The sequence below is a fragment of the Rhamphochromis sp. 'chilingali' genome (genome assembly GCF_963969265.1).
Source record: "Rhamphochromis sp. 'chilingali' genome assembly, chromosome: 13".
Lineage (NCBI taxonomy): Eukaryota > Metazoa > Chordata > Actinopteri > Cichliformes > Cichlidae > Rhamphochromis > Rhamphochromis sp. 'chilingali'.
The window spans coordinates 21,268,425-21,284,244 of NC_137940.1; the positions used below are offsets into that span (position 1 = coordinate 21,268,425).

The 15,820-nt window shown below is 40.7% G+C and overlaps 1 protein-coding gene across 4 annotated transcripts in view; it reads left to right on the forward strand.

Moving 5' to 3' along the window:
- aff2 (AF4/FMR2 family, member 2) overlaps positions 1–15,820 on the forward strand; it is a 209,306-nt gene that overhangs the window by 49,121 nt on the left and 144,365 nt on the right. For 2 of the 4 annotated variants that reach the window (XM_080900657.1, XM_080900656.1), the window contains exon 2: positions 11,186–11,306. In XM_080900657.1, coding sequence (XP_080756783.1) covers positions 11,186–11,306 — 121 coding nt within the window. Of the gene's footprint in view, positions 1–11,185; positions 11,307–11,904; positions 12,064–12,338; positions 13,131–15,820 lie in introns of those variants that run through there. The other 2 variants (XM_080900658.1, XM_080900659.1) reach the window with 2 other exon arrangements.

Genomic DNA, 15,820 nt, shown 5'->3' on the forward strand with positions numbered 1-15,820 from the left:
TATATCTTTTCCATATGGGCAGTCCTGTTTAAAGACACCTCTCTCCAGTGCACCAAGCTGCATTTTTACAAAACCTGTGAAAATCCTTTCCAGTCTTTTATCTGGCCATTATTCAGCAGCACCCGATTAATAAGGAGTACATGTTCCATTATTAATGCAAACAGTAAGAATCTTCACAGCCGAGCTGTGAATTATTACACATCTTTGACAATGCTCCTCTTGTATTCTGAAAGAAGAATAGGTCATCATCACTGATGTGCACTTGGAAAAGAATGAAAAGACTCCAGAGAGAATCGAACCTTTTCAAAATCATCGCTTTCCGTGTTTTTAACACCGGAAAACTGTGAAAATATCTCTCGTGCAAATAAAGCCAGATAATTCAAATTGTTTTACATTGTAAAAGGCTGCGTTATCATGAATCTGATTATTGTACCGGGAGCGGCGAGAAGCCCCTTTCGGACATTTACAATGAATCCTGGGATGTGTCGGTCGGAGAGAGGTGAAATGAGATGGCGTGAGAATGGCCTGTAGAGTCACTAGAGTCTGTGTTTGCTCTGACAATGATTCTACTCAAAAGTGTTTGCACTCGGAAATGTGCCTGAGTGGCCTGTTTTCATTGTATCACACGCACTTCAACAGCTCGCTCTCGGCCTCTCTCCCTTCCCCTCTCTCTCGCTTTAATCTTTTGTTTCACTGGGCTCCAGAAAGCCATTATGTTAGAGTACCTACAGTGATGGAGACACCATTTAATACCCAAGAACACACCTTTTTAGGTTCACGTTGGGGAAATGCTCATTTATTTTAAACAAGTTCACTGCTGGTTAGAAAACACAAAGATCCCAAATACACAGGCCCTGCAGTGACGGGCCACTATTAGTTGTGTTAAAGTGACAGCTCTGAGAACTAAATGGGAAACATCCTAACTAAAAACTCTGTTTTCATTTAAAACTTGCCCTTTAAAAATATATTGTGATTCTCCAGAGAACAGAATTTAAACCTTTGCAGAAAGATTAAAATCCAGCATTCATTCAAAGCACAGCAGCTTTTGTTCCCGGTGATTTCCCAATAGGAATTTTAATTTATGTGTCCAAAAGCTCAGCTGCTGTTTGCTTGTAGAGAAGAATTTAAGAACATAAGACTATGTAAAAATCAACATGACAGATCATAAAATAAGCAAATAATGAAGTAATCAGTCCCACAGATGTAGATTTTTTTCTGTTTCCACAGCTAAAGAGAAGGTAAAACACTATTTATTTATTTTTTTAGTAATGCCAGTTTTTCCGTTAGATCAACTGCAGGTGGTTGGCAGGGGTGACACCACCCCCAGTGCGCACGATGAGAAGCTGTTAATGCACTTAAAGTAGACTAACGAGTTGTCATCAGCTCCTGTTGCTATCTTCTCCCCATTTTGCCTCCACACACACACACCTCACCACACACATACACAACACACAAAGCTTGACCATAAATGACTGGGAAATGCAGTAGAGACTTTTAGTTTTTGCTATAAAATCCACAAAATGCTGTTTTGAAAAGAGGGCACTAATGAAGAAACACTCACATACACGTTAAAAAGTACTGTGAACATGCCATCACTGTCCTCTCATTACAAACTGACAGTAAAATAACCACCTTAGTAAAACAAGCAAAGTAGAACATCATATTTGTAATTTAATATTTTCTGACCATGTTAACAGCAAGCAGGGGCAGCCACACCACATAACCAATGGTGAAAGCATATCAAGCATTCTAACTAGCTTGTTTGCATAGCCAATTTAGATTCACCAATTAATCTAACGTGGACGTCTTTGTAACACGTGGGAGGAAGTTTAAGTTCACAGAGAAAACCCACACAGGTACAGGTTAAACATTCAAGCGCCACACACAAAAAAGGCCCAGGCAGCTTTCAAACCAGGAACCTTGTTATTGTGCACCAACAGTGCTAGCTACCACAGTAGCTAGTAGCCGCTAGTTTTTCTACCAGAACTTCTTTTTTCTTATTCATTTTGTCCTAACAAAGAGACATTTTGGTAGCAACAGAGCTAGGCTTCTAAAATGGCTAGCTGTGACGCAAAGTCTTGGGAATTGTAACTGATATCAACACAGTTTTACTTTCAGCCTCAGATGTCCCATTTGCTATTTCCGAAATAAACACATGATTAGAACATGCGAGTTGACGGCACTTTTTTTTCTACCCACACAACAAAAGAAAAGGAAGAAACGCTTTGAAAATGTGTACATATGTAAATAGGAGAACTCTTTGAGTTAATGTGTGATTTCTATACATTTGTGTGCCTGTGTGCACGAAAGAACAAAGCAGCAGGGTCCTCTGATGTTCTTGCTCTGTCCATCAGTGTCACGTACACGGGTTCGTGTGATGTGCATGAAAACAAACCCAGAAGGTAACAATGCATTTAAGGCTTTGTCTCATTAGAATACCTGCTCTCATATCAAACACACACAGAAACATGAAATAAAAACTGATTTCTGATATCGTCCTTCTTCCCGTCTGTCCACATACAGAAACCTGAAAGCTGTACATTTTTGCATTGATGGCATCCTGGATGATCTTCTTCTCCTCTATTTATCCAGGAATGCCTGCTGATATTCCTCTGATGTCTAATGCCGTCTGAATGAGCACCCAAACCTGAAAACACACACACACATGCACACAAAAAAATGCGTCGTTGAACTGACACTTCAAACAAAGCTTTTGTCTGCTGCCTGACAGCTATTCCTCTCTCCTTCCCCCTCTCCTCCTCTTCCTCCTCCTCTCATTATCCCCCTCACTTCTCCCTGTCATTCCAAAACACTCGTTCTACCCCCTCATTCCCTCGCTGTCTCCCACACACACGCCACAAATGCATTGAAGGGTTTATTCCTAATTGAGCTGCCTGGTTAAATGCAGGTTAAATAAAATACAAAGAATAAAAATATGACGGGCATTTTACACCACCACTCGAGCTAAAGGTGTAATTATCGGCGGCATTTAATTTCTAGGCGCAATAGATTAATACGATGATTTATTTTAAAGCAAATTGTCGTAATGACTTCATTACTCGCAGAGGTGTCAATGATAAAAGCGTGGGTTAAAACTTTGAAGTAAAATGAAAACAGAATCCCTCGCCGGTTTTGCAGTCGTGTTCGACACTTTTGTGAACACAAACAAAGCTCCATTGTGTACGGTGACAGGGGGATTTTACACTCACTGGAACAAAAAAATTCCAGCGCTCACTTCTGTTATAGAGTTCAGCTGAAGCTGAAGATGTCTTAGAGCTTGCACTGTTCGGTTTAACCAATCTGGGTGAAGCAATGAGAGTCGCTGGTTGTCGAGGAATCTGCCATTTACAGCGAATAGTTTTTGCAGGTTGGTTGGAATAAACTATCAAGTTGCTGTGATGATGCTGAGCGAGAAACTTCGGCCTAAAAACTTACATCAAAATTATTTCTCTGATGTCTACATGATTGGGATTGATGTCCCCAACCGTAGCCCTGATCCTGTGAGACAAAGAAAAATGTACTTTTGTGGACAAATGTTTACATTTACTTCAAATGACTATTTCTCTGTTCCCTGATTCCCATGAAGATTTTTAAAAGAGCGACAGAATGGGGTTAGAGTTGGGGTCGTCATTGATAAGTTAGACCAGCGGTCCCCAACCTTTTTTGCGCCATGGATCGTTTAATGTCAGATAATATTTTCATGGACCGGCCTTTAAGGTGTCACGGATAAAGACAACAAAATAAAATGATACGACCAAGACAAAAACTGTGCTATTTTGAAAATATAATAATAAACGTGAATTCACTGTGTAATTGTGTAACTTTATTAGCAGTGACCTCCTGAAATGCACCAACAACATTGAGAGTAACATCCTCCTCTCTGGTCGCTATGGTAACACGTAAATATTTCTTTTAGAATAAGACACACAACTGCAACACGGGAAACGACCCAGGGAAGCTGAGTTAACGATAAAAACCCTGAAAACCACAAATTTCACACCCGAGACTCAACTCTTGCAGCCTGGTACCAAACAACTCACGGACGGCCCGGGGGTTGCTGCTGAGTTAGACCTCAGAGGGTTAAATCAACAATGCTAAAAGTAACATGTGGAGCAAGTTTAACCAAGCTGCGTCAGCTTGAACAAATCATTGTAATAGGGACTGTCAATTGTAGAAACAGCTTATAGACCATCGTTAACCCTCTGATGTCTACGTCATCGTCTAATGTTCCCAACATTAGTCCTGGATCCCTAAACTACGTTTGGGAGACAATCAAGCAAAACGTAGTTTTTTGGAAGGATGTGGATGTTTCAATGCAGTCTAGTTATGTAATGTTGTTTTTTATTTATTTATTTATTAATTTTTGTCTCCTTATCCCCAAGACTTGAGAGAGCATTTTTAAAAGAACAACTGTTATATATATTGTTAGCATGAGGTTAGCGTTACGGTCATCAGTGACGATAAGTTGGACCTCAGAGAGTTAAATCAGCAGTACTACAAATATCATGTGGAGAAGGTTTAAGCAGGCTGCGTGAACTTGAACAAATCAATGGAGAAATAATGTGTCAAGTGTAAAAGCCTATAGACGAGATCGAAGGCATCGTCTGTAACAACCCTAACTGTATGCTGCTGCTTTGAGTACTGTCCAGTACTGTGGCCGTTCTACACTTTGAGCTACACGAGACACTATTTAATGTAAAAAAACACAATTAAAGGAAGGAAGGATATGACGTAAACTATAAAATGCCACAGCATCTGCACAAAACTGACTGGAGAAAAGGCTGATTTCACATGACCGAAATGTACAGAGAGCTTTGCTCAAAATGTCTTAATGGCTTCGAATGAGTTAGAATATATTTCCAAATGGCTGCCTTGAACTGCTCTGACAGATATTCCCATAAGACGCAAATGCAGCATGAGTCCGCAAAGTCGGGCTCCAGTTGATTTTCAATGAAGCAGCCCCAGAAAGTCTCTTGATGACATTCGCAGACTGGAGCTTTTCTTGCTACTGATGACAGAACACAGAAACCTCAACCCCTGTTGAACTCAAACCACCGACCAGCTTCAGCTGCTGTGCCGTGTGTTGGAAATAGTGTTCAGTTTTTATTGGCATTTAAAGTACGGGTTCCACATTAAGTAATATAAGATGATAAATAAAGCCAAACATCTTTGTGCACATTTTCACATTCAGTAAAATTCAGTGTTACAGCAAATCTGTCAGCTTCATTCTTCATCTAATAAATTCTATTAGTGCTTACAGCTGCATATCCCCTTATGTCTGTGATAAACCCTGTGATTAACCTTCGTTTATCAAGGAGAGAAAGCACATTTCCACTGGGCAGCTGCCTGCGCCTACAGCCTGCTGAGTTGCAGGTTCAGTTCCTTGCTAAAGGGCACTGTGGCAAATTGCTGAAGAAGGGAGAGAGCGATACTGAAATTCTGTTCTGTAAAAGTAAATGAGAGGGTGATGAGCCTCAGTTAGAGACATTTGCTGTGTGTGTATGTTCAGTTATCAGGGGAGAACAGCATAGCTCTGCTGAGATTAAATTCCCAGAGCTTACTCTGACTATCAGCATTACTTCAGGACACATGCACACGCACGCACACACACACACACACACACACACACACACACGCAAGGGAATCGGGAGTGTTTGGAAAGAAAGCTGGCGTCACTACATTTTCATTCACAGAAAATATCAACATCGACAGTATGCCCACTGCTGATATCTCCACCGCTAGTAATCCCCACCAATCCAATCAATCTCTACGTCCATCATCCATCTTTCTTTCTTCCAGTCTTCCTTTAATTTTTTGAAAAGTCTGTAGTTGACTGTTATTCATCTAAAGTGCAGACAACAGCAACAACAGAGCACTGACAACAGTGTTCTGATACGGTCAAAAAGCGAGCACGAAGATGCACAAAAAAATCTAATTGAATTTTCAGCAGCTTAAATTAGAGTAAATATAACTGTGTGTGGATAAAACCGTTTTGGGCGTATTTATGAAAACATCATCACAGCCAATTTTCAAGAATAAATGTTTTTATGTGCAAGTTGGATTTATTTTATTTGGACGATTATTAGCTAGCACAAAATGCATTTCCACACGGAAAGTTAATAGACCTCTCTGCATTGAATCATATCTGTTATTAATCTCTAGCTGTGCCCAAATTCATGGGCTGCATCCTCCTGAGGACCCGGCCCATGTAGACCGCGAAGGCCGGGTCCTGAGAAGGTCGGGTAGGCCAGAAGTAAACAGCTGGGGAAATTGGACGGTCCAGCCTTCTGATTAGCATCACTGCTGTCTCGGTGGAGTTTAATAGACTCGTCCGTCTGCTCCTTGCTATCTAAAATATAACAGGACACTGGCGTAAATTCTCGACCATCTCACACTTCTGTTTAATCAGTTTTCTGTTTGACGTTTAGTCAGCTTTGTAAAAACCAAGGAGGAACCCACCCGGGGGATTAATAAAGTTTTATTTTATCTAATCTAATCTAATAACTTTAATCTCAGCCAAACTGATTTACTCACGAACAAATAAAACACTGAAAAAAAGACAAACAATAAAAATTTTAGGTTGTCTAAGTGACACATATTACGTTTAACCTGAGTAGCAAAAGACCGCGGTGATCTGAAAATGATGTGCTTGGCGGCTTCAGTGACCCTCGAGCTCTCGGCTAGCTATCGAGCTGGTGGGTAACAGACGTCTCCGAAAACGTCAAAGCACTTTTGCAAATTTGCAATATCTTGATAAACCGAGCAGATATTTGAAGTTTACACACCCACATTCTCGCCTGAAAATATGTTAAACGTTTATTTTGTGACCCAGAAAGATTAATAAGAGTAATTTTAAAACTTAAAAGTAGCGGCCACCATTGTTGGAAACTGGAGTTTGAATTCTGGGATATGGTGGGCCACGAAGGACACACCCGACCCATCCTTCAAATTTGGGGAAAAGGAGGACGCATTTCTCGGCTGCATTCAGAGGAGTCTACGAATTTGGACAGCCTTCGGTGCGTCGCTGTGACGTAATCGGTCTACAAATGCGGCCTCAGGAGGATGCAGCCCATGAATTTGGACACAGCTTCTGTCTCTCTTCCACAGCATGTCTTTATCCTGTCTTCCTTCTCTCACCCCAACCAATCACAGCAGATGGCCCCGCCCCTCCCTGAGACTGGTTCTGCCAGAGGTTTCTTCCTGTTAAAAGGGAGTTTTTCCTTCCCACTGTTGCCAAAGTGCTTGCTCATAGGGGGTCATATGATTGTTGGGTTTTTCTCTGTATCTATTATTGTACAATCTACTGTACGTTATAGGACGCCTTGAGGCGACTGTTGTTGTGATTTGGAGCTATATAAATAAAATTGCATTGAATTGAATTGAATAGTTGTCACTATAGATTCTTCTGGCAGTTTTTCTTTCCTTTTTATCTTACTTATCCATGTCTTGCTCAAGCCCCATATACACTGAGTGTTTTGTGAAAAAGCAAAAGAAAATTTCAAATTCTCTCTGATCTGAACTTCCTGTGTAAATTATATATACACACTGAAACTCGTTTTTGTGGATATTTCAGCCTCAATGCATTGTGAAAAAAGTCAAGTCAATATCAGGAGATGTCTCGGTCCAGAGCTTAAGAGACTGCAAATTCACACGAGCAAAATTATGTGGCTGGTGTGAATGGCTACAATATTTGGAATTAAATATTTGCACAGATTTTACATGTCTGAAGTTTTTAAGACTGCAGAGCACACGTCATTTTTATTCTTCTCTATACTTTGTAACTCAGATCGATGCCTCTCAGCTTGCTAGTTATAACATTAACTTGCTAAATAACGAAATACTTGAATGCACAGACTCACTCGAGAAAAAAACAAAGGTCTCCCCTGTTGATGTGAATATTGTCTAGCACAGTTTACTTGAGAACATTTTCTATTTAGCAAACAGTGATTCAAAGCTTTTGCATCTAATTCCCCAAAACATCCACAGGTGCCTTGGCAACAGGCCTACTTTAGAGGTGACACATGCTAGCTACAAATGACTCATGAAAAACAAATTTGTTAGAAAAATAACAGTCGAACATGTATCACCTTGATCAGAACTTCTCAATATGACAGAAAACATACTTGGAAAAATTGCATTTGAGCTGTACTTGAAGGAAAGATGGGGGATTGTGACCTCTCGTGCAACCGGCCTGTAAGAAGGAAGGAAGGTGTGAGCCATAAAAGCCTCGGCCAACCCGTATGTGACAGGTAGCTCTGTAGCCCTGCCACATGCTGGGAAATAAATCCTGGATGTGTTAATTACCTCGTCTGACCCGATTCCCTTCGTGTGAATGTCTGGTGTGTGACAGACGGAGACAGCGATCTGTCACGTGGGGGCTGTGTGCTTCTGTGTGCGTGCTCCATACGTGTGTGTTTGTGGTCGTGACAGCTCTGTCAGTTATCTCTCTGCGCTGACAGACAACGTACATGTCAACCAGCAGTGCTAGCTCACACAATGATCACATCTACGTACATTTCTGTCGCTGCATCCCCCCAATCCACTCACACACACCCCTACCTAACCTGTCAATCATTTCATCTGAAATTCCCACTGCTCTAGCTTCCTCTTTGCTCCTCCCTTCTTCCTATCTTACCTTCCTCTCCCCATCCCTCCGCTCTGTCTTTCATCATTCTCTTATTTTTCTTTCCTTTTAAAGAAACTGTCTGTTGCCCTGAAACTGGGTCTTTTTCTCTCCCCTGGGTCTCCAATTTTTTTTTCTCCCTCTCTCTTTCCTCTCATTGCCTCTCTGCTCTTTCTCCCTCCCACTCACATCTTGCTGATAGATGAAATGTTGAAGGCAAGGCCTGGTAATGGGAAAAAAAGAGGAAAGTCTCTTTTAATTGTGTTGATCACTAATTAGCCAGCCTGTCTCATCTCTCTGCAGTGGATGTGGTAAAACAGGATGCCCTTTCCTGGGTCAGCAGGCCACGGGCTTATGCATAACATGTATTCACAAACACTCTCACACATTACTTTGTGCCTCTGGGATTCCAGTTTGGCTGCCAGCTTGTAGAATTCTCAGTGGGGGCTGGTGACTAAAGAAAGTTCAGGAGGGCAGAGTGAATTGGGAACTGTGCAGTAAAAGATTTTTTTCTAAAAATACATGGTTACGCAACGAAAATGTCCCAAAAACCTGAGGTTCACCGCCGCCCCCTTTGCTCCCCACAGACCAAACCCCTTTGATTCTAATCATTTCTGTCCCTGTTTACAGTCAGCTGTCTCCTTTTTAAATGTTTTCATACTTTAAATCACACGAATCCAGCAATCGTACGTTCTGTGGGAACGTTTGAAGATTAAAAGCTGATTTGATTGGGAGCCATCCAAAGATGCTGTAGCAGGAAATAAATGTATCCGTCCTTTCAAGTGCTTCAGTGGGTATAGCGTGTCGTAAACACTGCCTGGATTAGGAGCACAATCCCCACTGGGCTCACCTGTGTTAAAAATGAATGCACTCATGAATGAAACTAGCCAGCTAAAAGCATATGTTACATCACAGCATTAAACTCACTGGAAATAGAAATCTGAAAAAAAGGGTTGATACTGAGGAGGAAGCAGACTATTTATTGCTCATGCCTTCATTATTTGTGAGTGTCTGTGTGTGTGTGTTACGCCTTATGCCTGTATATAATGATCGTCACTCAGAATTTCATTTAATTGTATTATTTATTGTTGTTGACTCAGTCGTCCCTAAAGCTTTTCACAAAGATGACACAGGCTGTACAAAGGAGGAGTTAAATGTTTTTGGAAATACTGTTTGATTTCTTTGAAAGTATTAAGCTGGAGGCGGCTGGAGGTAATTGGATTAGCATTGCATCAGATGGACAGTCGGGGGAACATTTAGCTCTGTCCAAAGTTGGCAAATGTATCTTCCAGCACCTAATTATGTCTTTATTTTATCTATTTAAAAAAACAACGCGTAGTTTTAGGGTGACATAATTTCTTAGTGAGCATTCATGTAGAGTAACATGTCCAGCAGGGGTTTGGCTAAGGGTGGGTGGATGGAGTGGCTGAATCGTTTTTTTTTTATTGGAAAAACAGGCCTGTCCTCCTCAAAGCATCATTGTAATTATCACTGACATGCAGTATGAACATATAAGCAAAGCAACAAACTGCGCGCACCATCTTCCCTCACTGCTTTACTTTGGAAACTTAGACAAAAACATGATAATCATTTGCTTCACGTTGTCACAAAGCAGCCATGAATCCTAATGAATTTTAAACCACTTTTAGATATGATTTATTTTTCTAATAGATTTGTCTGATTTTCCCTGAACCATCTCTGACTGCCCCTCCAGTGCCATCCAGTTAATGTTACGTTAGTCTAACTTTCCTATATAGTCACGCTTGTTTAGAATATATATAATGTAAGTGTAGGTAGGCAAGCAGGTTGTAGGATTCCCTCCTAGCCCCACACTACTGGAGTTTGTAGTGTAGTTCTTTCAGATTTCAAAGTTTTGCAGTAAATATGTAGATATATAAATATGGACTTAAAAGAAGAGAAAGAATTGCTGTGCTAGACCTGCCACACAACAGTTCTGGCATATATAACCTTGGCTGATCAGATGTTTTCCTTTTGAACCAAACGGTGCAGGTGAGTCAGGTTTGTTAGATTTTAGAGTTTGCAAAGCGACCCAAAGACTCCTGGAATTCATTCAGAAGTTAAGTAAAAATAACAATTTAAACCCCGTGAGCTGCTCAAAGAGGCAACGAACACACTCCTCAGTTTTAAAACTACCAGTACAAACATTTCATCCACAACTGCTACGTGTTCATAGTTAGGTAAATCATAAACTGCGTTTCCCATGTCGACGTGGGAAACTGTTTTGAAAACCTTTTTCTTACAATTCTGAATGTTACATTTTTACTCTTACCTCAAGACTCATGTCAGGGTTTAGGTTTTTTATTTTCCTCCTTGTTTATCTGGAACTTGAGTCATTTTCACACGATATAATCACATGACTTAGCCTGCTATTTTCCTTTACCAGCTTCCCCGCTAGTCTGTTCAAAACAAAGAATTTCAGCCAATGCTCTTTGCAGCTCCAAATACTACTTGTAAGCAATACTCATTAAAAACCACTGTGGCAGGCCATGTGTCGCCTCAGAGGGGGGATGCTAACTAGCTTTTCTCTTTGTGCCTTTCCAGTCATCTGGAGTCAGAGCGCAGCGCTCTGAAGAGGAGAGAGTGGGAGAGGAGGAACCAGGAGGTCCAACAGGATGAGGACTTGTTCTCTACTGGATTCAACTTGTTTGGAGAACCCTATAAAGTAAGGTTAACTGATGGTTAACAAGCAGATAATTACTCATTTATGCTTTTTGGGATGTTATTTTAACCATTTTAGAATCACACACAAAGCTCAACAGCTTGGTTGACTGTTGAATTTTTCTCTGTGTTGTTGGGTGACAGGGTGTTGGGAAGTCTGGTCACAGAGAAACACAGAAAACAGTGTCTGTATTTAAGGTCATTTCTGTTGTTAAACACAGTTTTTCATGTTAAATGAGAGAAATTTCAGGGGGTTTTATGCAAGTAACACTTTTCCATAGGAAGTGTATTTAAAGATAAGATAACCTTTATTAGTCCCACACATGTGAAATTTGTTTTGTTACAGCAGAAAGTGGAGAGTGCAACGTTACAGTAGCAAAAATTAAGAAAAAACCCTGGAATAGAATAAAATAATAAGTATCAGATACTGTAAACAAAGGAATAGAATAAAATACTATATACAACATAATAAAATGCAATGTTGTCAGAAAACGATAAGTGCACTTGTGTGTGTTTGGTCAGCTGCAAAGTCGTTGTTGTGAAGTCTGACAGCAGCAGGAAGGAAAGATACGGTGGCCCTGAGAGGCCAAACAGACTGCAACTTAAGAAAACACCAGGAATAAGAAAAATGCTGGAAAAGCACACAAAGCACAACGGAAATAGGGAAAACAGAAATAGGAAAAAACTGATTTGCAAAAGCACAAGTGTTTCTGGGGAGACAATAACCCGACGGACCAGTTGCAGGAACCAAAACCTGCCAGGTAAGTGTGTTTTAATCTCATGATTCATATAATACTGATGACAGATTTAGGCTAATAGTTAGGCTAACACACTTACCTCTCTTTCCTCACAAAACTCATAGATCCTCCACTTATTCCACGTGTCTCCCAGCGTAATTCTTAGCATATTGGTTCCTGCAACTGGTCCGTCGCGTTATTGTCTCCCCAGAAACACTTGTGCTTTTGGAAATCTGTTTTTTCCTATTTCTGTTTTCGTTCTTCCTATTCCCGTTGTGTTTTGCGTGATTTTGTAGCGTTCTCTGTACAGGTGTTGCTAAATGAGACATTAGCATGGCTCCTGCAGTAGCTAGGCACGTGTGAGCTCCAGCTCTGCCTGTCACTTATTCTAAAGTGTGAAAAAAATGTGAGAAAACATTAACACTGGCTGTGGCTGAGCTGAGACTTTGCGCCGAGTGCTCCCTCATTGCTGTTCCGGAGACAGTTTTAATACTTCGCTGTTAAGTTTTTGATTGATCTCCATGGAAGGAGAAGTGGATGTACTGGACACCAGAAATTCATTTGGGCATGGAGTGAATTTACGACATCTTAATCATGAGGACGGGCGACTCCCCTCTACAGCAGCAGCACTGCTCTGTGATTTAGCGTCATATGAAACAATCAGTTGAAAGGAATTGATGCGGCTAATCAGCAATTATCCAAAGATGTTTTGTACCATTCATTTTTAGTATAACCACGCTCTTCTCCAGTGGAATGAAGTTTAATGCCCTTGTGTTTAAGGTCTTGATCTTCTGAGGCGCTTCAGAGATTTTTGGGGGTTTTTTAGCAGAAAGTGAAGCAGCCACGCATGAAGTCCACGGCCACTCGAATGCCCCTGTGTATAAAATTGATTTTGGTTTGTTAACTCTCATTTGCTACCACCAAGCACTTCAACACTTGGTTATGCTGCGAAGTGTATCGACCTTGGGACAGACTGGCTTTGAATCCTGACAGAACGTGTTTAAGCGCTGCTGCGTCTGAACTCAGAGGACACAAGGTCTTCTCACTAAGACGCCGCTCGCGGTTCGGGGCCAGTGCAAAGCAAATGAGAGGTTGTTCTGATAATGAATCCAATCTTAACTGTCTTCACACTCCAACTAATTGTTTCCAGCTAATTAATGGTGCTGAGGTGAGGTCAAGATTCATGTGTGGGGAGAGTACAAAGATCAGTGCGGGCTGGTCTGTGGGAAGGAAGGCGGAAATTTTAGACACCGCCTTGCTGTCTGCAATAAGTAGTTAAAAGTGTCGTGATTTGATTAATTTAATCAGTACATTTGCTTGCTCTGCTTCCTGCTTGTATTTTTGCAGGTACTTTTAATTTTGCGGCCTGTTAAAAGGAAGCCTGTTTAATCTGAAATGTTTTTGTTTTAGATTTGGTAGATTTAAACTGTAGAAGAAGAGTGTAAGTCAGAACAGTAATCCGGTGGTTCAGTCTGACGTCACTAGCCGTGTCTGGGCCTAAACTCCGCTGCAGGTCCATATATCAAACGATCACTATGGCATTACTGAGAGTTGAAAAACTGTCTAAAGTCTTTCATCTTTAATAAAATGATCAGCGTTCTGCTCTACCAGGTGTAACAATTGAGTTTAACATCCAGGCATCCATGAAAACGGAATTTATGACATTTAACGAAGTTAGAAGTTAGCAGGAAGTTAGCTCGCTAGCTTCTATCTAAATACAATATAGCATGTCCTGACTGCGGGGTTTTGGAAACAAATTAAAACGTACAGCTCTGTTATCACTTCCAACATAAATGAAGACAGAAAACTAAACAGCAGTGACGTTTGTAGCGTTACTGAAGTTGGGCTAGCTGGTATATAATGATGTGCTACGTGACCGCTAGCGACACAGCTATGTTAGCATAATATAAACAAGCTAACTTTTTTTCCACTCGATAAAAGTTAACGTGAGTGTTCTCGGTGGTCAGGAACAAATGTAATCGCATGGCAGGATGCTTGTAAAAGGACCAAACTTCAGCCAGGAGAACAACTGAGATAATCCATCCACAATACGAGGTTAGTCATTCATATACTGCTGCATGGGCTGGGCTGTAGTTACATCCTAAGGTTTTAAAAACTGAGCTTAAATAAATGATTAGCGGTAATAAAAGCCGAGGGAGGTCAGCAGTGATCACTGACTGTTTTAGGAGCTTTTTGAGATTAAATAGAAGAAAATACAAAACATTAAACATGTTAACAACACAAAAGCCATATTAAACGCAGACTACTTTTGGCCCGGAAGTAGGATTCGTCACGTCATCACTTAATGACCGGATACCATACATTTCATCAGCTATATATAGTTCTTCACTTTAAAGGTCCCACAAGAATATGGCTTTGAATTTTCAGTGCAAAATACTGCACAGATATCCCTGGATTTGACTCTTTTCCAAGATGTCTTGGTGTCTGTAGCTTTTCTTTCTTTCTTTTTTTATCTGTAGCTTTAAGCTAAATATGCAGCTTCTGCCTGTGGCCCTCTCCAGAACAGTGTCATTGTTGGCACTCTGTTCAGTGAGTGGCTGAGGCACAGCACATTCACTGCATGGTAGCTGACATAGATATGAATGAGACGTTCTTTCACTCCTAAACGGGCATTCACACTGTAAGCGACAAGCATCAATCAGAGACCACAGAAAGTCAATGAAACTGCAACTGACAATAGGTGACGGAGCGGGTGGGTTGTGAGTTAAACTTTTCTCAATTTCAAGCTAAAGAGATGACCAATGCGAGCAAAGGATACTGTTGATTAACAAATCAGGTTAGGCTACCTAAGCAAATTCAGCCTGTAAGGTCTGCTAGTGACCAACCTTCATCTTCATGCTCGAGCATAGAAAAACTCTTAAAATTCAATTTTTAAGTATTAAAGTTCTTATAAATATTGTTTTTCTATAAATATTTCTCATGGTCCAGGGTCATTTGAGTTTTCTTGTATTTTAATATTATTTTGTATTATTTAGGCTTAAGTTCATTGAGTTAGCCTTGAGGTTATTCTATATTGCCTAGGTTCCCCTGTTATAGCTCATTGTTTATTAAATTCCCCTTGTGTCTCATTCCATGTCTTCCCCATCTGTCATGTGTGTTCTCCCCAGCCCGTCATGTCCTCTGTATTTGTTTCTTAGTTATGCCCGTGTCCCATCTCCTGTTTCTATTTTCCCTGATGTTATGTTAAGCATGTGTGTCTTAGGTCTGCGTCTCTCTGCTGAAGTTGAAAATGGCTTTCCCACAGTTTGCTACTTTTTTCTTCTGATTTATTTAACACACAAACATTTCATTTTTTCAATGCTGGCTTTACTTCATACTGGCTTAACCAGTGCAACCTTGCTGCACTTCATCTGTGTGAATGTGCTGAACTGCAGCCTATAGATCAGTATCATCACTTTATGATCATCATGTATACAATTTGTAGAACTTTAGTAATTCCAGGCTCCACTCGCCTTCATTTTTGCTTTTTTTTTGTCCACCACCAGTCTCTGTTTTCTCTCTGTACCTGCGTATCTCCCGTTTGTCCATCACTCTGCCTCTGTCTTTTCTCTCTCCCTCTCTCCAGTATTCATTCTCTCTGTCAGCTATTAGCTAATCCCTCTTCTAATCCTGTTAAAGAGTGTTATGCTGTTAGCAGCTATTTGGGATGATCTATTCATACACACACATTCATACGCACATAGGTATTCATCCTCTCCTTCTCCTCTGTTTTCCATTTTGCCTCTCTGTAAATGTGTTTTCTGTTCCTCTTCAGCCACCA